The sequence below is a fragment of the Mesoplodon densirostris genome, chromosome 5, assembly GCF_025265405.1.
Source record: "Mesoplodon densirostris isolate mMesDen1 chromosome 5, mMesDen1 primary haplotype, whole genome shotgun sequence".
Classification (NCBI taxonomy): Eukaryota; Metazoa; Chordata; class Mammalia; order Artiodactyla; family Ziphiidae; genus Mesoplodon; species Mesoplodon densirostris.
This window is the reverse complement of record NC_082665.1, coordinates 23,140,279-23,166,065: the sequence shown is the minus strand read 5'-3', so window position 1 is coordinate 23,166,065 and position 25,787 is coordinate 23,140,279. Positions and strand designations below refer to the sequence as shown.

Sequence of the window (25,787 nt, the reverse complement as noted above, 5' to 3'; positions counted from 1 at the left end):
TTGCACAGTGGTTAAGAATCCACCTGCCAATGCAGGGGACACGGGTTCGAGCCCTGGTCTGGGAAGATCCCACATGCCGCAGAGCATCTAAGCTTGTGCACCACAACTACTGAGCCTGCACTCTAGAGCCCACGAGCCAGAACTACTGGAGCCCACGTGCCTACAGCCCGTGCTCCGCAACAAGAGAAGCCACTGCAATTAGAAGCACGGGCACCGTAACGAAGAGTAGCCCCTGCTCTCTGCAACTAGAAAAAGCCCACATGCAGCAACAAAGACCCAATGCAGCCAAAAATATATAAAATAAATAAATTTATATTAAAAAAAACAGACAAAATAGCAACATATATAAGAATCAGTGAAAATGGCTAAGGAGAAAAAAAATAAAACAGTGAAGTGAGATACATCATCAGCTAATGTCACAATAAATATACATAAAAAACATTCCAAAACTCAGTGACATACAGTAGTAATCTCATACTCAACTGTAACTAGCTGACCCAAGTGGTCCTTGAATAGGGAGCTCTGCTTCAAGCAGCAAAGCTTAACTCCATGTTATGGGTCCAGTAACACTTGAGACCAGACTGAAGAGGCAGCAACTATATGGAGGAAGCTACACCATGGTGATGGAAGAAGCACAAGAGGACAACTCAATAATGAAAGGAAATTTCAAGCGTTTGCTCGTGTCACATTCAAAAAGTCGCATGGTTAAGCCTAACATCAATCCAGCAGGGAAATGCACTCCTGTTCTACTGGGAGGGCTTTTGGAGAGAATATTCACTTAATAAAATAAGCCGTATCTGAAGTTCATGCCTATGAGTGAAATTTCAGATAGTTAATTTTAAAATAATATTTTTGTTGTAAAAATAGGTATACTTACACATTTCTCTAAATTGCTTTTCAAAGATTCAATATATTTGAAAGATATAAAATATTGCAATATATCTAGGAAGCTGGAATCTACTTATATGGAATAGCTTAGAAAGTATAAGATAACATATAATTTAATGCACATATAATCAAATATGTCATAGAGATTATACAAATGAGCAGTAATAAAGAAAAACAATCCTCTTAGAAATGTAAAATTTTCCACAGTATCTTAAAGAAGTGGAACCTGAAAATCAGATAATATTGATTCAGTATCTATGCAATTTTAAAACCTATATGGCTCATTTGACTTACTCTGTTTATTCGGATATATCCCTTTATTTCATATTTATATGGTCATCTGGAGTAAAATATCCTCTCTCCTTTAGTATTGATGGCAAGATAAACTCTTTCTGTCCCGGTGATGAAGATGTAGCCTTGATAAGAGCAATTAACCTCTTTAAACAATTATTTTTATCACTGTTAGTGTCTCATAATGCTTCATAAGCTGTTGACTTTCAAATAGTTCTTGTTAGATACAAATAATTCAATGACAATCCTGTTTGTTTAGGAAATTTTGATTTTTCTTGGGCCTCCTAAAAAAGTATTTTAAGGTAATAAGAGCAATTACCAATGCAGTCAGTTCAATACCATAAAAGATAACCTATTTTTGATACTTTATATTTTTCTGTGATTTTCTCAGACTTCATAATATGACTAATTTTTCTTTCCAGTACTCTTGAGTCATCAGTGCTAAAACAATTGATTTAAACATTTTTCTTGCCCTGAGAAATATTCCTCAATATGATTGCTTATTTTATTCATTTAAAAAAAAGATCTTTATATTAGATCTTTACTCAAAAATAAGAAGTAGATGTGTAAAAATTCCAGCTGGTATCTTAATAAACCGAGATAAAAATTTCATTTGAATATATGCACATTTATTTTGAAATTTTATTTAAAATGTTTTGATTTCACACAACTAGATGTTCTTTCCCAGAGCGAGTAAAAACTTTTCCACTATAATGTAATGTTCACAGAGACAAACCTAATTATTTCTAACATCTCTCTTTTTTTCTGAAGAAAAAATAAACACATATTTGTGATTTTTTGGAAGCTCTTGGGGAAATCCCAAAGATGTTTTTGCATGTAATAGATATTATAAAATGTTTACTTTGTTTTTTTTTTTTTTTTTCTAAATTTAGAGTTCTACTTTGGAAAAGCAAAATCAAAATCACTTTCACAGATTTGTTCACTTGGTAAATTAAAATTGTAGGTGACTGAGAGACTATGCGGTTACCTATTTAATTAAACTGACAATAAATTTTTTAAATAAACATAAAAGGTTAAGAAAATGCTTCCTTGATTAATTTTTGTTATCTATGGTGTTTTTCATTCAGACTATGGTTTACAATGGGTTCTTGCTTCTATATACTTTTAATTTAGTTTAACTGACTTCTAAGTCTAATTTAATTTAACTGATTTTTAAAACTATCAATCATTAGTAATAAAAATGTTGTACATAATAGTATAGGACCAGCTACTTTATATTTATTGGCAGTAAAATTATCGTGGGGAAACCAAAAAAAAAGAAAAGAAAATGGTATACATTTTTTAGCTCAAAAAAAATACTGTTAAAAGGAGAAACTCATATCAATAAACTGCTATTTTAGGAGAGGCTGTACATTTTTTGGTTTTATTTACTATGATTCAATGCTCTGAAAATGTATCACATATGATTCATTTCTATTCATAACTTGAATTGCTTTATTTATTCCATCTGGCACAAATTATTTTGCTCCATTATGTAAAAAATTAAATTTTGATGATAGTTTATCACCTCTTTAAGTAAAATAGTGTTCTAATTAAGTATGCATTAAAGATATAAAATGTTTGTCAACATAAACAATAGTTAAGCAGAAAGAAGTTGTGATCTAAGTCCTATTAAATAATACTGTGGTTGTTTGAAAGTTAAAAATATGTGTCAATTTGTTACCAATTTTCAATTAAGAGACTTAAGGGATGTAGAAAATGTTTATATAATTCCTTACTTTTCAGTCTTTCAGTTAAAAGGGGATAAATTTAAAGGTTAAATGGTGATAATAATAATAATAATGTGATCTCATTATGATTAAATTTGCTAATTATATAACATGCTTAAAATAATAACTAAGCACCATGTTAACTATTATCATCATCATTATTTCCAGTCTTGTTTTTATTAGGATGATGATGATGTTGATGTTGATGATGATGATGAAGACAATAATACTGAGCTTTTCTTGCTTGTTTTCGATTGTTGTGACCTAGTCATTCCATTATGCATAAAATAAGCAACATTCTAGAATGCACAATCAAGGACTTTAAGATACAACAGTGGAAGTGTTTTTATTTGCTTTTGATTTTTTTTTAAGTCATCAGGGTTTGATAGATTTGGGGAGTTTAAGAAATGAATTAAATTTGTGGAGCTGTTTTTACCTCATATAAAATTAACAACCTAGACATGAAATTAAATCAATAGATAAACAACTTACATTTTACTTGATAGTTTTCTTTTCAATTTTAATGATAGTGACCAACTTTAAATTTGTTTGACATTAATAAGCACAAATTACATGTTACAGAATGTGCTACTGCTAAATCCGATTCTGAAGAAAATAATATTATTGTTATTTGTAAAATGACTTTAACATTGTATATCCATATGACCAATCATCCTTCTTTTGATAATTCAGAAATTTTTATGAAAGAGATTCACTTAAGCTTTGTATCCTAAATTTACACATGAAGCTGTGCATAATAATAATAATATAATCTTTAAAATACTGTAGCCTTTTCTGGAGATTTCAATTATATAAAGCAACAATAGGGAACAGAATAACCATAAGTAGTACAATAATTTTATTAGTATTTGTATGTATGCTTTATGGAGGAAAGAGATTAGGACAAGAGAAAGAACATTAATAGTAGAAGGAGGAATAATTCACCTTACTTATGATCAAACTTTTCTTATGATCAGTAGAAAAGTTAAACAGTGATTTAATACTTAAATCACTAACAACAAATTAAAGAGAAACCCAGCATATGTTAAGAAGTCACATATAGATATATCTTAATATAAATGACACTTATGACTCCAGAGTGATAAAATATGCTGAGATTTATGCATAACTTGGCTGTTCAAATTTAGTACAGAAAATGCACACCCAGTGCTATGGTTAGTTGGCAGTAAGCACACATCTAATTTAGTATTCCGTGTAACCATTAGAATTCCCATGACACATGGACTGAACCCAGTTAATTGCCATAGCTGATTCTCCATATGAGTGAACATAGAGTAGAACTGAATCTATGAAATTACTAATTGAATTATCCTCTAAATGTGCCAAAGGATATATTAGTTTTTATTCCCTTGGTAGTTTCCTTCGGCATAAATCAAATGAGAAAATTCAATGACTGAAAAAATTGTTAAAAAATGTGTCAAGGTATTTTAGATATTTAAAAGAAAAAAACATGTGCAGTTAATTCTTAGCTAATTTAAAGGGCTGGCTTCTTCACAAAATAGGAAATAAGGGTCTGTGAAAAACAAGGTATTACTATAGATTAACACAGGATTGAAGTACTAAGTTCTATGATGTTAGGAGAGTCAGGCAAACATTGGCACACTTTTCTTCCTCTGTTAAATGGAGTGATAGTATCTGGAATACATACTTGTCCTGGGTTTTCATTCATTGAGTTAACTATTATTTACTGAGTAAATACTGAGTGTCAAATATAAATTCAGTTGCTGTACAGACTGTGAGAAAAGCAACATCATCCTTACTGTCATGAAACTTATGTTTTAATTAGGGGGATGGAACACACACAACCACATTAAGATGAAATTAAAAAAGAAGTGATTAGACGGGGGCACAGCTAGTACAAAGGGCTGAAAGCAGGAAAGAGTCTGGGATGGTTAGGGTTTAAGGAATAAAGTTAATCTGGATCTGGATGGAGACAAGTTCACAGAAGTAGGCATAGGCCAACTAGTGTCGAACTTTATAAACCATCATAAATGTTTTTGATTTAAGAGATGTGAAAAGAATCTTTCAGAAGGGTTTAAGCATTATCTTAAAATAGAAACTAGTAGGCCAGTAAGCCAGTAAGGATGGGGTTTCTAAAATTGACCAGGTAATGAATGTGGCTTTGACCAGATATATAATAGCATGGAGAGAAGCAAATGGTATCTTTATATACTGTGATTTATGGTGAGGAATGAATGTCAAAACTTTTAAAATCGAATATTCTATTACAAAATAAAATTATTGTTGATAGTATTTGTAATTCTTAAACTTGAATATTAAAGAAAAATTTGAAAAGTTTATACCATGAAGTATGATGACTACAAGAGAGGACAGTGTTTTCACTGAAGTCTGTAAATTTTCTGTAGGGCATGCAAGACAGATTTGCTATAATCCCAATACTGTTTTACAAGGACCATACATATTTATGTTAACAATATGATTTTAAAAGACTTAAATTTATTCTTCATTGATTGTAAAGCTTACCCTAATAATGCTTTTCAATTTTATTCACAAAATGGATAGTACTGTAGATAGTGAGGTTGTAAAGTGAGCTGCCTGATTTAAGTAATTATGAACCTGTAAAACTTCAAGTAAAAAATTTTTATATTTCAGTTCCCACAGCTTGTGTTGTGTTTTGTGATCAGCTCCAGCCTTCTCATGCGCCGGCAGAATTCAGGAATCCAGCTAGCGCTCAGCAAGATCTAAGACAGGTCACAGGTACCAACCACCCTGTGTTTTCAGGAAAAAAAAAAAAAAAGACTTCAGAGCCTCAGAGGAAATGACAAGAGAAAGTGAAAAGCTTATATTAAGCAAGTAATCGAGTCAGCAAATCCTGTATAGTGACAGGAATGCAGTGATGACTGCTGTCAACTCTAAGTCTCAGTAATAAGGAGAGAAAGAGAAACAGAGAGAGAGAGAGAGAGAGAGAGAGAGAGAGAGAGAGAGAGAGAGAGAGAGAGAGAAAGGAAAGAAAAGGAAAGGAAAGGAAAGGAAAGGAAAGGAAAGAAATAAAATAAGATAGGGCATTTATCAAAACAGGAGTAACTCGACATCAAGTCTGGAGGCAGTCTTAAAAGTTTCTTTAACGTCTCCTGATATGCCTGGAATATGAGTTTCCTGGTTCCAACTTTGAGGAAATGACAGATTCAGATCCTGGCAAGCTTTGCTGTTTCTTCTTAGGCTGGCAACTTTAAATCAGAGATTTAGTCAAGGTCATGATTAGAAGTATGTTGAAATGCTGTAGTCTATACTGCTACCATTTAATTAAATCTAAATAATGTCTCCTTAGATCTTTCCATTGTGATGATAGTGAAGAGAACATAGTTCCTTGATTTTTAAAGTCTGTGTTCACTTTACATCCAATTTTACAAAATCTCCTTCTTACAATCTATGCAGTAATATGTACATTTTTATTAATCATATAACCATTAAGGAGAAGATATGGAAGCCTAAAAATAATCTACTTTCCAATGGTTTCAGAACCTAGGACCTCTTGTATTATTTTCTCTTGTGAATTCTCTGGTTTTAAAGATATTAACTTATTAAAATGATATTTAGTAAAGTGGGATTATTCTTCATTTTCATTATATATTTATGAATGCATATATATATTCAATCTATTTAATACCTATATATATATTAATATGAATACATGTACCAGAGACTAAAAAACATGAAACAATTAGCATTACCCAAGAGATTTATATAGTTCTAGCCAAAAGCAAATGTCACCTTTTATATGGTTCACTGCCAAAGATAATATTTACCAATATGTAGTAAATATAATATTGGTAAATATTATAACTCTCTCTACATTTTTAAAATTTGTGCCAGACTCATGTTTTCTATGTTAGTGGATTCTTAGAGATTAAGGAAACCAGTTCAACTCAATAATTCTATAATAACAAAAAAAGAAAGAAAAGAAAACCTGAAGTCCAAATTAATAAACAGAAAACAAAGGTAACTTCATTGTTATCTGGCAGAAGTGGAACTTAAAGTCAATGGCAGACCTGAAGCTATTTCTAATACAGTATTTTACTTATAAACAGCAACTGCAAAATTCTCTTTTCCAGTGTAGTTCATCAGCTGTTGTGTGTGTGTGTGTCCAGATTCTGATTGCAAGACTTGTGACAATCCATGGGAAACACTTAGCACTGTGTTCAACACATTTCATGTGCTCACAAATGTTAGAGGTTAAAGTTCATCCTCTTCTGGGAAGATTTCGCTGTGCCTCCTCTGCACATCCTAATTAGGGCCAATGTTAATGCCTTTTGAGACAGGAACCTTATGCATTCCACTTCAATTGTGCTATGCATTGCCTTGCGGTAAAGTTATTTATTTTTGCATCTGCCTGATTCACTAGAAAGGATTCCCTGTTGGCCTGAATTCCCCACATTTCAACAGTGCTTAGTATAAAATACACACACAATAATAATTTTGGATAATTAGTGCAGTGGCCGTCCTTCCCAGAGGTTCACATTCAGAATCTTTAAGAGGAAAGCCTTAGGCATCTGATTCCTTTCCCCTATAAACTCAAAATACGATGATGAGGAAAAGCAAGGGTGACAAAACCTTTATAGCTAAACAATTATATCCAGCATTTGCTAAGGGCTTACTGTCAGTAGACACAAACTTTGATATTATTTTGACTAGAAATGTGTAATCAGTTCAATCATTAATATTTAGAAAATTTTTAATATTTTGTTTTACAAGCCACATTATGATAGCAGTGTTTGAAATGGATGATGGAATAAATGGAAAAATAAACAGTTAAAATATCAAACCAAATACAACCAAAACATAAACAAAATGCAAATTACTCTCAATATCCTATAGAGTATACTTAAATTTTAAACCATTTATTGTAAGAGTAAGGTATGTAGAAAAAACAGAATTGCATCACCCTTTTCATGGTAACATGGATCTAATTTAGAAATTCAAATAAAAATAAGGCCATTGTTTAAGGGATCGAGTACAATATATGATACCACTATACTGTCAGAATGAAAGATGAGTTTTGTTTTCTTGAAAACATAAGAAAAAATATAATACTGTTCTTTTTTGACTCAAGCATATTACTTCATGTGCAGTGACATATTTTTAAAACATGAAAATTAAGGCATTTACAATTTAATTCTGAATAATTAATGTCTCCCCAAAAATAAAACAGGTAAGTCAAAATTCCCCTGAAATAATGCATATTTGTGTTCACTGTAGAATGAATTCATATATATATATGAATATACGATATACATATATATTCATTTACATATGAAGGAATCAGAATTTCACTGCTGAGAAAGGTGCAGAATGAGAAATATGCTAGTATTAATGTTTGACATTTTTAGAATATGGAAGATATTTTTGCAGTTATGTCTAGCATTTTTTGCTATATCCTATGTATGGTATTTTTATTAACAAAGTCCCCTTAGTCTTCATTATAGTCTAGACCATTCTTTTAATAGGGGCAGTATATACTCAAGTAAAATACATGTGAAATATAATTTAACAAAATATCTATAAACTGTAACTATCAGGTTCATATATGGAGACACCATACTCAAATTGGCGATTGCCCAGCACATGTTGGAATTAAAAATGATGGAAGCAATGTAATATATTTTCACATCTTAATGTTTCAACAATGATTTGGAAACAGATAATAACCTAATTTATTAATCAATATCTTAATAAAAAGTTGAATATTGGGCTCTACTTGGGAAATTCCTGTGAAGTTTCTTGATGTAAAAATTATATAGTAAATTCATTTTTTAAATAAAAATATATAATTAAGTGTTCTAAAAGGCAATTATAGTTTAAGATATTAGTAAATATGCCCACTTGGGGATGAAATTTATTCTTTATTGAGATGTCAGATGATAGCTTCCATTTACTTTAGGCAATTTTTTTTTTTTTTAGTGCAAGAACTTACTTGTCATGATCAAGAGCAAAAGTACTATGAGTTAGCATATTCATAAGTTCTTAATCACAAGAAAGCTAAGCAGCACTATTTTAAAATTACCTTTGAAATACAAATCTTGTATATAAGCAGTAACCAAATTAACTTTATACACTCACTACATTATAGTTTTTATTAATTCAAAATAGATGGTTTATTAAAGTTACCAAACTGGAAACTAAGGGATTATCTTTGACATTCTGATATGGAAAAAATGTGTTATCTCTCTGTTCACAATCTTAAACTTATAGTTTATTATTTCAGGTTTTTGTGTCTTGTTGCTGAGATTGATGTAAACATACCTGTGAATTATCTCAAGGTACCTTCAGTTATAAAATAAATAATCTTAAGAGAACATATATAATAGAGTAAAACTCCAAGATGGTAAGGGAATCTTCTCTTTCATGTTCAATGTTTGATTCCCAATACCCAGAAGAGAACATAGGATGAAATCAGGAAATATTTGTAAAATGTAAATTATACAACTAGGCGAAATATATTTTATTGTCTTCTTGTCCTGGTTCTTCTTTTCCTCCTCCTTTTTTCCCATCCTCCCTCCCTCTCCCTCTTTCTCTTTTTCCTACTCTAGTTTTAGATTATATTTTTTCATATGTAAGATTAATTTTCCTGAGTTTTTATCTAAGCACTATTAATTCAAGAATACGTTGCCAAAACATGGTTCTAGCCATAAAATCCAGGGTGGGGAAAATGGCTGGCATGCCCCAGAATATATGTCTTTTTATATCTTAGCTTCTTGTACATCAGCATGGAAATTGGAAAACTGATGATTTTAATTATCTCACATGCTTGGCATCACGTGGACATAAGTGGGCGTACTAATGTGCAGTGTTTTCACTAAAATCATTCTAATCTGCATTACATTTTTACTTTATTGCTTAAATATAGTGTATAGGACATAATAAAAGGCTTCCTTGGTTCCTTGGTATAATCACTTCAAACATTAATTCCAGTGTTGAGTAACATTGTTAATGACCTATAGAAACTAGTCCCTGAGAATATATTTATACTTAGTAATATAATAACTGGCATAGCAGTATGATTTCATGAAATGAATATAAAGAGCCAAAGACTGTGATCTTGGTTCTGCCACAGCCTTCCCAAGTATCCCAGAACAAAGTTTCTCGTATGTAAAATAAAGATTCCTATGTTCCTTTCCAGATATTAGATCTTATGAGATCTGTCCAGTTCTGCAGGACTTATAATGACCATGCGCACAAGTGTTGCAAGTTTAGCTTGGTTCACATTTAGATACTAAAAATACAAAGATCTCTTTTTCTTGCAATGAGAACTTGGTGAATTCACTCAGTTGGGTATAAATCTCCCATCTTTCCTGTCTGAAAGTCTGGTTGGGGTATACTTTTTATTGTGTGTGTGATACATTTAAAAAATAATTCTAACACTTCACATGTACAAAATTACAGAAAACAACTCAGTGGTTCTTATCATGGTCACATTTGCTTCAGATCTGTCTTTGTCATTTCCTCTTAAAGAGAGGGAAGCAAGTACTTTTGTTTGTTTTTAATTACCTTTCTTGGGAGTACCCTTTCTTTTGTCAAAGAGAAATTATTCTGACACTTGTTAAAAATGATAAGGAAAACTTTATTCAAAATTGTTACAGTAGGGGTCAAGACTGCTGCAATGGAGCAGAAAGATTAAACACAACTCTGAGTACAAGGACAAGTAAGGATTTATAGCCAATGAGCAGGATGACAAGAGTCAATGGATGGAAAATTACTAACAAGAACTTGATTAAATTTCAAGGATAATGTTATTCTTACTAAACTGGCCTAATAGGATTCTTGCTAAAAAGCAGGCCATGGACATAGACAGTAAGGATCTTGAATGGCATATTTGGATTTTGTTACTTTTCAAGTTTCTCTTATTTTTCTTCTCAACTTTGCTCAGATAAAAAATTTGTTCTTCCAATAAAGTTATTTATATTCATTATAATTTGTAAAATATTTTAATTTGGAAGTTAATATGATTGAGGGGACATACAGTACCTTAAGAGATGTTTCCATAACTTTATAGTTCATGTAGTCAGGAATTAATTTTCCTAATGCATAGAATACAGGGCACAAAACCCAGACAAAGAATTCAAAGAATGCAACTTCAAGGTGAAACTTGGTCTATGCCTATCTTCCTATCTGCATATATATATATCTCATCAGTTCTGGTCTTTCCACAGTTCTACTCATGGCTTATTCCTCTTCCTTCCTCTAGGCTTTTTGTTTTTCGTTTTAACTGACAAAATATATTTCTTCCGTACAACATTTCAAGCCTCTCATGATGTGAAAGCCTTACTCTTCTGAAAAGGCCTAATTTTCTGAAAATTACAATTTTTGGTTTACCAACCCGAGATCTGGCTACATTTTTTTAGCCTGAAGTCTTCACGTGTTGCCTCTGCCAGAGGCACATCCTCTTCCAAAAAAGTGGCCCAATATCAATTGTTAGATTTCATTAACATGCCAACCTTGTGCCAGTGACTACGGCTGACTGGCTACTGGTTTGATATTTACAAAGCATACAGTATACAGGAGTTTAGTTTCTGTTTTATTGTAGACAGGAGTTATCAGTATTTTCCTGTCTCACACCTCAAATACATTTTTAAATGTAGCTTTCAGTATAGCATGTTTTGCCTGTAGCACGTTTGCATGCAGCATCAGTAATTCCAAATTAAATTCCCACTGAGATCATCAGGCAAGCAATTTGTAGCAATTGCTTACTTTTACAGAAAAGCCAAATTATGCCCTAAGTTTATGGTTAAATTATAATGATATAATACACATACACACAGATGCTATATTGCAGACAGTGTAGACTGTGAGTCAGGTAATAATAGTTACATTAATGTGTGTGATTTTCATACTGAGCTATATATATTACATGCAAATACATTATTTATAAACCTCTCTCTAGCATATTATAATGATAAAGAGGTTATAGTTCATATAGATTAAGCAATAATAAAATATCTTATAGATAGAGCTAGAACTAGAAATGGATATAGATATAGCTTAACTTTTGACTTTGAATATCGGGAAGTTTGGTTTCTCTTACAGTTGCATCCTAATTAGTTATACATTCTTAGTTATTTCACTTAATCTTCCCAGGTCTTGAAAAAGTATTTTCTTTCCTTTTCTCCTTGAAAATACCTTCTGTGCAATTTAACTGAACCACTGAATTAAAAATTAACTGACAGTTTAATATCCAGTAAATTTGATGTACAGTTTTAGAGAACCAAGTAAGCGTCTTACATCGTTTAAGCCATCAGGTATATAATTGTGACCAAGACAAATCTTATTTTATTAAAGTATACTTGACTTACAATATTTCATTAGTTTCAGCTGTACAGCATAGTGATTTGATATTTTTAAACATCGAGAGGTGATCACCAGGATAAGTCTAATTATCACCATAAAAATTACTACTGGATTATTACTACTGTCTATATTCCTCAGGCCATCCATACACACATTACATTCTTGAGACTTATTCATTTTATAACTTGAAGTTTATTCCTCTTAATCTCCTTCCCCATGGAAACTGAAAATGTTTTCTCTGTATCTATGCGTCTGTTTCTGTTTTGTTATGTTTGTTTATTTATTTTGTTTCTCAGATTTCACATGTAAATGAAGTCATATGGTACTTGTCTTTTTCTGTCTGACTTACTTCACTTAGAATAATACCCTCTAGGTTCATACATGTTGTACAAATGGCAAGATTTCATTTTTTTATAGCTCAGTTATATATATATATATATATATATATATATACACCAATCTTCTTTTTTTTTTTAACATAGTCAATTTTATTCTCCTTAAAGCACAAAATAGAGTCTTTGGTTGTACAAACACCAATAGTTGTAGTCTTACCAGGAGGTCCCAGCTGGGGTCAGGCCGTTAGTGAGCGGCCAGAACTCCTGAGGGGACCTCTTTAAAATGCTAACAGCTGGGTTAAACGACTCGAGGCAAGGGTGGCATTGAAGCTGGCAGGGTCCCCACCCCAATATACCATATCTTCTTTATCTGTTAAACCCATAATATTCAGGTCATTTGGTGGAGAAACAATCATATATCAATAGGTCATTCCAGTTTCTATGACCATGCTGAGGGAGAGCATAGGATATGTGGGAACACAAAGTAAGGGAACTAACCCACAATTGAAGATTGTGGAAAGGCTGTGTTAAGTTAGCGTGGAGCTTAGTTTTGAAGGCAAGTTTTGAAGGCAGCCAGGTAAAAGGAAGGACAGACACATTGCAGCTAAGGGAAAACCATAAGCAGATACATCTGTGTAATATTTGCACATTTAAGTGCCAATATGTGTCACTATTTATCTGATCCTCTTTTGTGGGACATTAAGTTGTTTTGAGATTTTGTTATTAAAATAACAATGTGCTAAAAGTCCTTTATACTAACATTTGATAATATTTCTACTTATTTCTCTGGAGAGATATCTAAGACTAGTTTGCAGAATCAAGATTACAAAGTTTTTTTTAAGGCTTTTGTGTTCCTGAGGAATTGTCCCAAATATGTTCTCCTCAATAATGTATGATAAAGTCTGCATCACCAACACATTGCTAGTAGTGAATATTATAATATTCCTGAGTTGAATAGAAATTCAATGGACCCTAGTTAAAATTGCCTCAGATTCACATGCCACGCCTACAACTTGGTACTAGAATAAGCTTGATAGCTCTTACTCTGGATCCCTCATGCTTATGACAAAGTAACACCTTCCTCACAAAGTTATGAAAAAGATTAAATGAAATAAAATGTATAAGCTTACTGTCATATAGAAAGCATTCAATAAACATTTCATACTTCTATGTGAGATTGACATTGAAAACATACAGTAAAACATGTATAGGACAATAATATTTAAATAATTATTTGTGCATTTGTACTGGAGATTATAATTCTTATATTACATATCTGATATATAATCTGTTGATATAACAAAAGTGGTAGAAGATCATCTTTAAGTAATCTGGGTAGTAAAACAAAAGGTTTAATTTAAGCAGTTTGAAATTGATAACTTATGAGGGATATTAATTTCTAAATAGGTAATATCAGTAGCAACAATAATCAGTATAACTACCAGCAACATTTTAGTTACCAGTTAATTTAAGAGTATGTTTTTTCATGTAGAAATTTGTAAAATGAATCCTCTCAATTATACAGTCAAGATATTGAGCCTCAAAGAAGTTATTGTTGCTTGGCATTTGGGCTATGTCATAGTTCTTGAATGGAACAGGACGAAAAACCGTGTCTGTGTCTTCAAATTAGGTTTCTTCAATAAAATGATATAGTGCATTTATCATGTATTTTCTATTTCTTCTTACCATTCATTACAAAGGTCTGGTGTAGGGGCCTGACAATTGACACAGCATTATAGAAACTGATTAATGTTCAAATTAACTCTTGTTGATTTAATTAAACATACCTGGTTATTAAAAACGGGAAATGACATTTCAGGAAAAATTTGTTGTTTAGTTGTGATATTGACATTTCAATTTAGATTTTATATCTGCCTTAAAATATTTTATAGAAGAAATTATATGACTAGGACAGAGTTAAAAAAATGACACAAGACCACAGATTTTGTTTTATCCTAAACTCTCACTTTATAATATGGGTTGTTTCAGAAATATATTTCACATATGTAGAGAGCCATTAATTTACTTCATGGAAATCTTTGTCAGATTATTAAAAGCAAAGAACTCTGAGGATTAATATTTCATATTTTAATAATTGGCTGACTGAATATTTTTATATTAATATTAAAATGATTTGATGAAACAGTCAAATGATATATTTTAATTATTTCTGATATCACATATTAAATATTTGAAATTAGAATTGCTGTGGCTTCTTCTTGTAGTCAGTAATGATTACTATTGTTTATACTAATTAAATGACTCTCTTAAATAAAAGTTCTGTAATGTTATATTATATTGCTTTACAGATGCTCCCAAGTTCATATCAAACCAAACAATTTATTACTCTTGGGAAGGAAATCCAATCAATATAAGCTGTGATGTGAAATCTAATCCACCAGCATCAGTCCATTGGAGAAGAGAGAAATTAGTGTTGCCAGCTAAAAACACCACTAATTTAAAGACATATAGTGCAGGGAGAAAAATAATATTAGAGGTAAGTCTTCATGTACATATCAACAAATTGTATTATTTTAGCAGTTATCCACTATTTTAGGACATGTTTACATATCTTAGTATCTTAATATATAATGTAAGGATTCCCTGGTGGCGCAGTGGTTGAAAGTCCGCCTGCCGATACAGGGGGCACGGGTTCGTGCCCCGGTCCGGGAATATTCCACATGCCGCGGAGCGGCTAGGCCCGTGAGCCATGGCCACTGAGCCTGCGTGTCCGCAACGGGAGAGGCCACAAGAGTGAGAGGCCCACGTAATGCAAAAAAAAAAAAAAAAAAATATATATATATATATATATATATATATATATATATATAGTAGATAATTGTTTTTATACTGCTAAGTGCCTGGCCTTTAAATTCTGTTTGAATACAGTACCTTTAGTTTAATAATTGCAGATTATGTGTGTGTGTATCAATTTCCAAAGTTTATATGTCTATGAAAATGATCATCAAGCCTCCCAATTTATGATGCTTTCATAACAATTAGGAATCTTCCTCAAACAACCTTTTTAGCTAAAAATATGCTACATTTTCTCTACTAATTCAGTATACATAAATTTTAAAGATGCATGTTTTAGAATAACATTTGAGATCCATACCACATTAACTTAAAGGTATTTGCATTGATGCCATATTAACACTTCTACCCAATAAATGGACTTAGTGAAACATTTAGTTGATAGAATGATTTAGCTATCACTTCCCCCAAATGTTTGGATAGCTGACTGGTAATTAAGCCACTTTGTCTAAATCTATTTCAATTTAAATTGTTCTTTTTTTTTAGTTTGTTTGTTTTTTGGTATCTGTATTAGAGGAACTATTGGCAAATTGACAGGGGGCTCAATTTTACAAAGACTTTGGCCAGATTCAATTGAAATTTTAGGTATTTAACCATAGCAGAAAACTGAGGTTCTTTGATTAAATACATATATTCATTTTTTAATTTATGATTTTTTGAAAGTAACAAAACATTCTATAAATCCTTTGGGTTATTGCCAATAAACGCATTTCTAAAGGACATCAAAATTTGTTCATTTGTTTTGCCTAGGCACTTCCCTGAGGTAAGAGGACAACTTTTCAATATATGAACAAAATTTGATGCAGGAGGTTTCTAATAGTTTGATTGGAATAATATTCTGCTCTGGATCATCTGTATTGTTCCTTGCCCTGAAAAATGCTAAAAATGCTAACTGTTAAATAAATGATTTTCTCACCATGGAATATACAGAAAGAGGAAATCAAGTTTTTGAAGGTTTAGGAAAAAGACTTGCAAACTCCTTTATTAGCATTGTGCTCTAGTTTATATTTTGGTGTTCAAAACTACATTTGTTATTCTGTTATATTCTATCAAAGCCCAACATCTGAAGTAAACTTGAATTATTTTGACTGCATATTAATATATGAAGAAGTGGTATCATAAGTAAAGGTTTCTAGCACTTATTAGATAAATATCAAAAATAATTTACATATTTTAAACATTTAAATGTTTAAAATAAATATATATTGTGTATCTTTGTTGTATATTATTTTGATAAAATTATCTATTATTTCACTGTGCTGGGAGTGGGTGTACAACAACTATTGGACTTTACTTCCTTCCTAAAATACACCAAATATACTGCAGGGCACATTATTTGGCCCAGTTGTCTAGATCTGTGTGTTTTTAATAGTCTGTTCTAATAGGGGTATTTTCTGTATTTGTTAATCATAAAACATGATAAAGAAATTATTTCAGGTAGAATTATAAAGCTTTTATCTTTTGATAGGCAAACTCCCAGGAACAGAAAAACAACTGAATTAAGCTTTTTAAAGTCTTATTTCAGTTAAAATAGGTATATTTAAGTTACTTCATTAATCTTGAGGACCTGTGCAATAATCAGGATTCTTTGTCACGGCCATCCTGTCTTTGTGTTGCATTGATTCAGTACACATTCTTCCCTATGGGGTATACAAATGACTGTCTCATATGCCTGTAGAATAAAGATATTTTTTGGTCAAATTCCTTTCTCAGTAGTAAAATTATTTTAGAGTTGAATTAACCTAATTTATTAAAACCTGAATGTATGAAAAATGAATATTTTGGTCACTTAGAAGTACTTATATAAGAGATGTTAAAGCCTCTAGTCCTTAAATATATGATCTATTCCTAGATGGACAGCTGACTAGAAGATGAATGACACAGCTTTTTTGTACTCTTTCAGAATTATCATCTTCAATGGACCTCAAAATTGCACTTTTAGTTAATAGCCTCCCATTATCACAAAACCATTTCCCCCTTTGGGGACAGACTTGAAATTAACAGCAACTCTTGTTGTAAGCATATTCTCTCTTAATAATAGTAACTGGGATTGAAAATTATATCTTTACTATCATCAAATCTCTTTTCTGAATTGATACTTCAGAATTTCGGTACATTATAATTACAGGGTTGGTCCCACCATTCAGCAATAGAATCCCAGAATGTTAACTTAATTATGGATTTCAAATGTGTAAGGACTGAGGTCAGCTATTTTCCACCTAAACTGAAAGAGAATGATAGAAATTGAACAGAAATGGAGGCAAGATACTCTTATTAGATATCAAGATAATGTGCCTATCTACAGGAATTGCTACACAAGGGCAATATTTCCTTGCAAAATGCCCTCCTGGAAAGATTTTTCTTTTAAATGGGTCCTCATATTTTGTTAGTATTTTATATTCAATAAAGTCATAAGAGGAAGAGAAAGCTGACATATTTTGAGCCTTTCTTAATTTTAAATCTGCCTGATCTTAGGCTACAACCTAGAAAACAAAGAGTTAACAACACTTTCTAATTTTCAAAGTCAGGTCTGCAGCAATTACAGAATACATATTTTTCAAACTGTGTACTACTTTCTGAACTTTCATATGTAAATATCTAATGATTTTTCTATTCAATATATGTAACAAAATACTGGCATTTACTTAGTAAATGGGTAGAATAACCTTAATTTACCTGGGCCTATGGGTGGTACAGATCCATGGATTACATCTTAAAAGGACAGAAGAAAGAGTTATGGCAGGGAGTTGTGGATAATTGAATATGCGTAAAGATGGTAAGGCATGCTAGAGGCTATTTTAAAATTGTTGTGATATTGTTTTAAAATTGTGAATTTTTATTATTATAATTATTTTAGATTGCACCTACATCTGACAATGACTTTGGACGATATAATTGCACAGCCACTAACCGTATAGGAACAAGGTTTCAAGAATATATTCTTGCTTTGGCTGGTAAGTATAGCACAGTAATTTCTGAGAATTCATAAAATATTTCTGGAAGCGAATAACGTTTACATTTTGATAATCCTGATACAGGTTATTATTAGAAACAAAGAACTGGTGCTTAACAATTTAGAACAGTTGTATCTGATATATAGTGAGGACTTCAAGATTAATTTTAACCCTGATTCTAATTCCCCCAACTTTATATATGACACATCCATGAAAGAAGTAGGAAACGTATGTCTTAAGACATCAAATTACATTTAATGTAAAGTAAGAATCTTGTCAAAAAATAAGAGATATCTTTAGAGAAAATGAAATTAATCTATTTTAAAATTCTAAATTTGAAAGAACAAATAGTAACCTTATTTTTAAGCTAAATAGAAAATTCAGTTATGTAACTTGCTGAAATGTTTATTTTGTATATATAAAAACATTCCAGTTCTTCCCTTAAAGCTTAAAGATATAAAAATAATAACATGTAGATTAAAATTTACTTTAACTAGAAACCCTGATATGCTTTTATTTATATGTAGGTGAATATATACAAGCACATATAGTTACAGAATTTGCCATTATGTTTTACAAGACAGATTAGGAATCTGGAAATATCCATTTTTATGCTTTGCAAAGTTCAGATGATGCAAAAATGTGATCTATTGTCTTCTAAGTCCAGGTCAAGAAATATCAGAAAATTACTGTAATCTTATGCTTTGATAGAATTAATACCTTCCATGAAAATATTTTAAAACTTTTTCAGAGTCCAAATATATAACTATTCTTTTATATTGTTATGAATGATATTTATTTCTTTTGATTTGTAAATATATCTCAAAATAAATCATTAGTTGTAAAGATCAAAAGGGAAATTTAAAAGTTTACAAAGCTAATAATAAATTATTATGTAACTGGAAAACTTGCTATACTCCAAGTTTTATTTTACTACACTGAGGGAAAAGGGAGAAAAGGATTGTGTGAAAGGGTTTTAGGGAAGCAAACAAGAAGGAAAAAGTTAAGATGAGTTGTAAAGATAGAAGGGAAAGGAGGCTGGAGGGATGAAATACGGAAGGAAATAAACCACTGTGCACTGTCTGCCAGGAAGTTATTAGAAAACTAATCTCAGTGAAAGTCATTGGAAGTAGATGCTACACATTTAGGCATCTGAATAAACCATAATACAAGCAAATTAAATTCTAGGAAAATGAAACATGTTAAATCACATCAAATTCATTGACAATAAATTTAAGTATCAACTGTAATGGTGAGAATAATTCACTACTCATATTAATTCCAAGCCTTAGTAAATTAGGCAATGTTCTTGTAATTAGTATGAACTTTTTATAAATAATAACTAGACATATGACTATTATATTACTATATATATATTTATATATAATTATATTAATACTGATGTACTGTTATATATTGCCTTTTTTTTACAAGACAATATATATGACCCAGTTTTCTATAAGATAAAACTTGATAAATGACCAAATATTTTTTCTTCAGTTTTTGAGAGTTCATAATTCTAAGAAAATATGTAAAATATAATATTATACTGTTGATATTTAAACAATCTTATTAAATTCAAGGAAATACTAATGTCTGTGTACCTTCATATCCCACATTACTTACAGTAGTATTTTCACTAAAAATATATTTTATACATATCCTTCTAATGAAGATATGAAATTAGTGAGTTTCCCTCTTTCCCACTATAATAAAAAACAGAAAATGTTCATTCAAGGTAAGAGTTATTATGTTATTGGAAATATTTCTCAAATACTGCAATTATCCTAATATTCTAAGATTTTGTGACTAATACAGGCTAAAACTTTCAGAAAATATATATTCAACTGAAATTGTTATGAAGATATAAAAATGAATTAGGCACTGTATCTTAGGTGCAAAACATACCTTTAAATATCAATATTTATGAATATGATTCCTTTGAGGAGACTCCTTTATTTAATGCTTATAAAATTAAATCTTTCCTACAGAATTCAAAGACTAAAAGTATAATGTGATTTTAAATGAAATATTATGAGAAACATTATATAGAAATTTAAATATTTCAAAATATATGTTAATACCACCATTCAATATGTATATCATTAGTCTATTTGACCTAGTAAAAGATCAAGCTCATTTGACTTATGTTATTTTACACTGTAACATATTAGTTTGTTCCCAAAGAGCAATAAATTAAAACAGGCAAAATTTAGCATGAAATTTTGTACCACATATTCAGTGAAAAAAGGAAAAGCTACATTTTAAATTATTTTGCATCAAAAATATTTTTTCTTGCTTACTTTCTTCCTTCTTTCCTTCTTCTTTTCCCTCCTGAATAATTAAGTCCTACCTCTGAGCAACGTAGGCATTTGTATGTGGATGGGGTAGGGCACAGCAGCCTGGCATAGGGCGCTAGACCCTGAAGGGAGTGCAATGGAGTTAAGGGGTCTTCAGTGGTTCAGTTGGAGCCCAGGCTGTGTGAAAAGGATGTGCCTGTTTTAAAACAGAAACAACAACCCAGAGAGGAGTATTAGAACCTGATCAGAGTAAGGAGGGTTTTAAATTAAGGAGTGGGGGCAGTGATGGATGATTCATTTCTGCAAAGTTGGTAGGGTTAGCATGGCTAATATAGCTAATATAGCTATTTCATCTTTGGAGAAAAGATAGGGAAAAGGCAAAAATTAGAATGATCCTGGGCTGATGATTGGTTATCGGGGGTACTCTGGTCTTATGTACATAGATGGATAGAGAAAAGAAGTGAAGGTTGTGTGTGTGTGTGTGTGTGTGTGTTCAGCCACTTCTACAAGAAGCTTCCTTTGCCAGGAATGTGATTTAGAAAACAATTTCTGAGCAAATTCTACACACAGATGATTTGGGAGCTACAACATCCCAATAACAAAAGAGCACACTTGGCAGACAGATCTTGGTTTCTAAGTATCCTTCTTCACTAGGAGTAACCAGGGCTGTTTGTAAAATTGGCTGATTCTGGGAGTGGGACAGAGAAGTACAAGATAAGCCTGGAATAATGTGTTGAGCCATAAAGAAAGAAAAAATATTTTTTAAAAGGATGGCTGTATGTTAAAAACATCCATTATCGAACTTTAACAAACATCAGAATATACATTAATTCAACTAAGGAACATCAATGGTTGGTAAAGAGGTTAAGAGAGTTAGATGAGAAAAAATCAATATAGTCTTAAAGTACCTACTCCCAAATTGGTAGTTAATTACAAAGGGAAAAATAGTAACTTTACAGTTGATAAAACTAGCAGATCCCATTTCGATTAAGTAATCAAAGTTAATATCATTAGCAATGAGAAAATTTAACTTTCATACTATCAAAAAGAGGCAATGGGAAGAATACAGAATAACAGCTGCCATATTCTTGCCAAAAATGCATAATCAGAATCTAGTGTGAGGAAATATAAGACAAATCTAAATTGAGATACCATCTACAAAATAACTAGACTTCAAAGTGTCAAAGCCATGAAAAGCAAGGAATGATTAAGGAAAAGACACATAACAAATAAATTCCATGCATACATCCTTTTGTTATAAAGGACATTATTGGAATAAGGGTAGAATTTGGTTGTGGTCTTTGGATTAGATGGCAATTTAATTATTTCATACACCCTATGTAGGAGGATGTTGTGTTGCAGAAAGTAAATGCTAAAGCTAGCATCATGTCAACTTACTTTAAATAGTTCATATTAAAAAGAAAAGCTCCATACACTATTCTTGCAAATTTTCTATAAATATACACTTATTTTAAAAGGAAAAAGAATAAAAAGGGAAGAAACTAAGGCCAATAAAAAATATACATAAGATAGAGCCGCTTTAGAAAAGCAACATAACTTGTGAACACAGTTGAGTATCTTAATAAATAGCCATATTTTTTGCATGTGTGCATACATACTTTGATATATGATCCTGTAAGTTGCTTCAAAATATTAAGAAGAACATTTTTTATATTAAATAACCATTTATTCACACACTACTATTGTTTTAAAATATGCAGGTATAAATTTCACTCTAAAATATAGCAATTTTTTAGACGTTTCTTTTCAATCTGTTAATAAGTATGATGATAACATTGTTCTTAACAATGGAGATACAGTCTTCAGTAATGGGGAAAATATAACAGGGTATAGAAATAGGATATGGATGCCACTCATACTCATCAGCTGGATATTTCACCTCCATGCCTCCCATTTATTTTGCCATTATCTCTGTTGGGAAAGAACAGCTATATAAAGTTATAGTAAGAAGAGATAGAAATGATTAGCTAAATTGAATCATGAGTACTCATCTTCATAATTGTCATACTAGTTCAATGAATTACATGTGATATTTATACCTATTTTATAGAAGAAAGTTGAATTCACAAATTAGGAAAAAAATATGTGAAAACACATTTGTTGTTTTATCTATCATTATAATAATTTAAATAATGAGTAGACTAAAATATTGGCTAGATCAAAGTGCTCCAGCGGGCAGCATTCCTTTTTATGGTACCATTTCCTACGTATTACCTTTGTGGGTCAAGTCCTATTCTTTCACCCCATCTTTGTTTTTACATTTTCACAAAAGTAATACCAAGGAACCTATGATTGTTCATTTCTAGAATATTTTTTTAATAAGAGATATTTCACTGTGCTTTGATTAAATCACAAAAACCCTTCTATTAAATTCTGGCTTCATATTCATGGGCAAAGATTGGTCCAGTCCTCTTTGGTATAGTTCTCATCTTCAAAAAACTGAAATAAATACTTTTTTTTCTATAATTTTATGGGAAACACAACATTTTTTACATGATTGATAACTAATTTTGTTAGATTAATGTTTTATCAACATGCTAAATAAAAATAAAATTAGATAGAAACTGAGACAGAAAGAGATTTTTTTTAAGGATTTCATCATGAAATTTAAAAAATTGTACCTCCTGGTGACTTTCTAGCTAGGAAGCATACTTTTTTATTTTTTTTTAAATGCCTATCTTGGAACAAATTAAAAATGTAGAACACATAAGGATAAATGAAGTTGCAACCATATAGTTAACAATGATCATTTCTTCTTTATAGTTTTCTACTTCCAACAGATCATAATCTGACAAGCCATTCTGTATATGTACATGTGTATTTTAAAGGGCTTTTCCTGAAAGACTTTATCTTTTCAACGTCATCAAATGATTTTATGCATAATTTTCTTAACTTTCTTAATTCATTTCATCGTTGCTATACTTAATTTTTAACTGTAAACTTTTCATATTAAACTTTAATATGGAGATATCACCTTTGCTTCATTAAATGACACCCTTTTCTGATCAAGTTACCTTCTCCTGGGCAGTTTCAGGGGAGGGACTCTGCTGTAAGCTGTCAGCAGTTAACACTTCCAGCACTGGGGAAAGGGAGCCTTGGATCTGAAGGGGGTTTCAGCATGCCACAGCAACCTCTCCAAAATCTACCTGAGAAGACCATTGTGAGGACTAAGTGAGGAAATGCAGCCAAAGCACTAGCACACGGTGTGTGCTTGACAAGTGTTAGTGACTTACTATTATAGCCAAATTACAGTTTATATTTGTCAATTTTCTTATGGGTATAAGAAATAAACTATAAACAATAATCCATATTGTTGAGGTATCTTTAGATATAATACCCAGATCTGGACATCACAGATGAATGCACAGTAAAATCTGATAATGGGATAATGACGTTGTTTACTCTGAACACTGTATTTTATTAAGTAATACAAAATTTCATTTGATTTTGCCACATTTTTCCTTCCAGTGTTTTTTCCTCCATTTTTTTCACACAAACTGCTGTTAAATGAGGTCCCCTGTGCTATGTTTCACAATTGATATCTTTTTTTAACCTCAGTTCAGGACTCTACTTACCCCTATTAAATTTCATTGTGCCCATTTGAGCTCATCATTTTAACCTACTGAGACCCTGTCAAATCCAATATTTTTGCTCTCTTTCTCAGATTGATTTAATTCACAAATCTCATGAAGGAGTCATCTGTATTTTCACCTAGGTCGTTGGTAAGCCTATACAAGTCATTTTTGTGAATAGAGACCATCTTACAGGTTAAACTGGATCAATTGAACAGAATTCTGTAGATATGGAATTATAGTCAATCTACTTGCCCTTGCACCTGGACAGCATTTTATCCAGACCCTTGTTCTGTAAAACTTGAAAGCAGGGTAAAAGTAGTTCACTTGAAAACACACTTTTTTTTAACTGAATATAAAACTAGATTTCTCCTACATGATCAGTTTTATGGTCTAGCCTGGAAAAATCTACATCTTTCTCTTTTTTTTCCTATATTGTAAAGCAAGCTTTTATTTGTCTTCAAAATCTACTTATGACATCCTTGTAATTTCCTCATTCCCATACTCCTCTGAAAAAATTAAACTATTATAACTAGATATTATTTTTAGGGATCCATGGTTGTATCAATTCTGAATCACTTGTTAATCTACTCACTCAGCATACATAAAGTGTGATTCTGGTAGGTGCTGAGCACTGGTTTACATCTTGGGAATACAAAGATGAATAATACTTAACAACTGATTTTCACAAGTAAGCTATAGTATAAAAGATATGAGTTGCAATAGAAGTGTGAATCAAATGCTTGGGAACACAAAATGAAATTATGATTGTAATTCTTGGGGAAAACTTCAAACAGGTGTCAAATTTTGAACTGAATCTGAAGGAGTAGAAACAGATCCAGTGAAGAAGTAGTAGAAAGATGGAAAGAATCAAGATGGGAAAAGGCATGAGCATTTAATGGAGGACTGGATGGCATATCCTGTGGTCGGGACAGTGGTCATGATATGAATAGAAAGTCAGTAAGAAAACAAATTATGGATCTCCTTAAAAACATTAATCACGTTTACATTCTGTTACATCATATATACAGCAAGGGAAGTTTGGAGTTTTTAGTCAGGAAACAACATGATCCACTTATCAAGAAACAACTGTCTTTTTAAAATTTTTTTATTTTTTGCTTAATAACAAATTTAATCAGTTATACATATACATATGTTCCCATATCCCCTCCCTTTTGCATCTCCCTCCCACCCTCCCTATCCCACCCCTCCAGGCAGTCACAAAGCAACGAGCTGATCTCCCTGTGCTATGCGGCTGCTTCCCACTAGCTATCTACCTTACGTTTGGTAGTGTATATATGTCCATGCCGCTCTTTCACTTTGTCACAGCTTACACTTCCCCCTCCCCATATCCTCAAGTCCATTCTCTAGTAGGTCTGTGTCTTTATTCCTGTCTTACTACTATGTTCTTCATGACATGTTTTTTCTTAAATTCCATATATATGTGTCAGCATACAGTATTTGTCTTTCTCTTTCTGACTTACTTCACTCTGTATGACAGACTCTAGGTCCATCCACCTCATTACAAATAGCTCAATTTCATTTCTTTTTATGGCTG

The 25,787-nt window shown here is 31.5% G+C and overlaps 1 protein-coding gene across 1 annotated transcript in view; it reads left to right on the top strand.

Moving 5' to 3' along the window:
* Positions 1-25,787, top strand: part of NCAM2 (neural cell adhesion molecule 2) — a 225,875-nt gene that overhangs the window by 101,060 nt on the left and 99,028 nt on the right. The window contains 2 exon segments of the mRNA XM_060098789.1: positions 14,878-15,065; positions 18,240-18,336. Coding sequence (XP_059954772.1) covers positions 14,878-15,065; positions 18,240-18,336 — 285 coding nt within the window.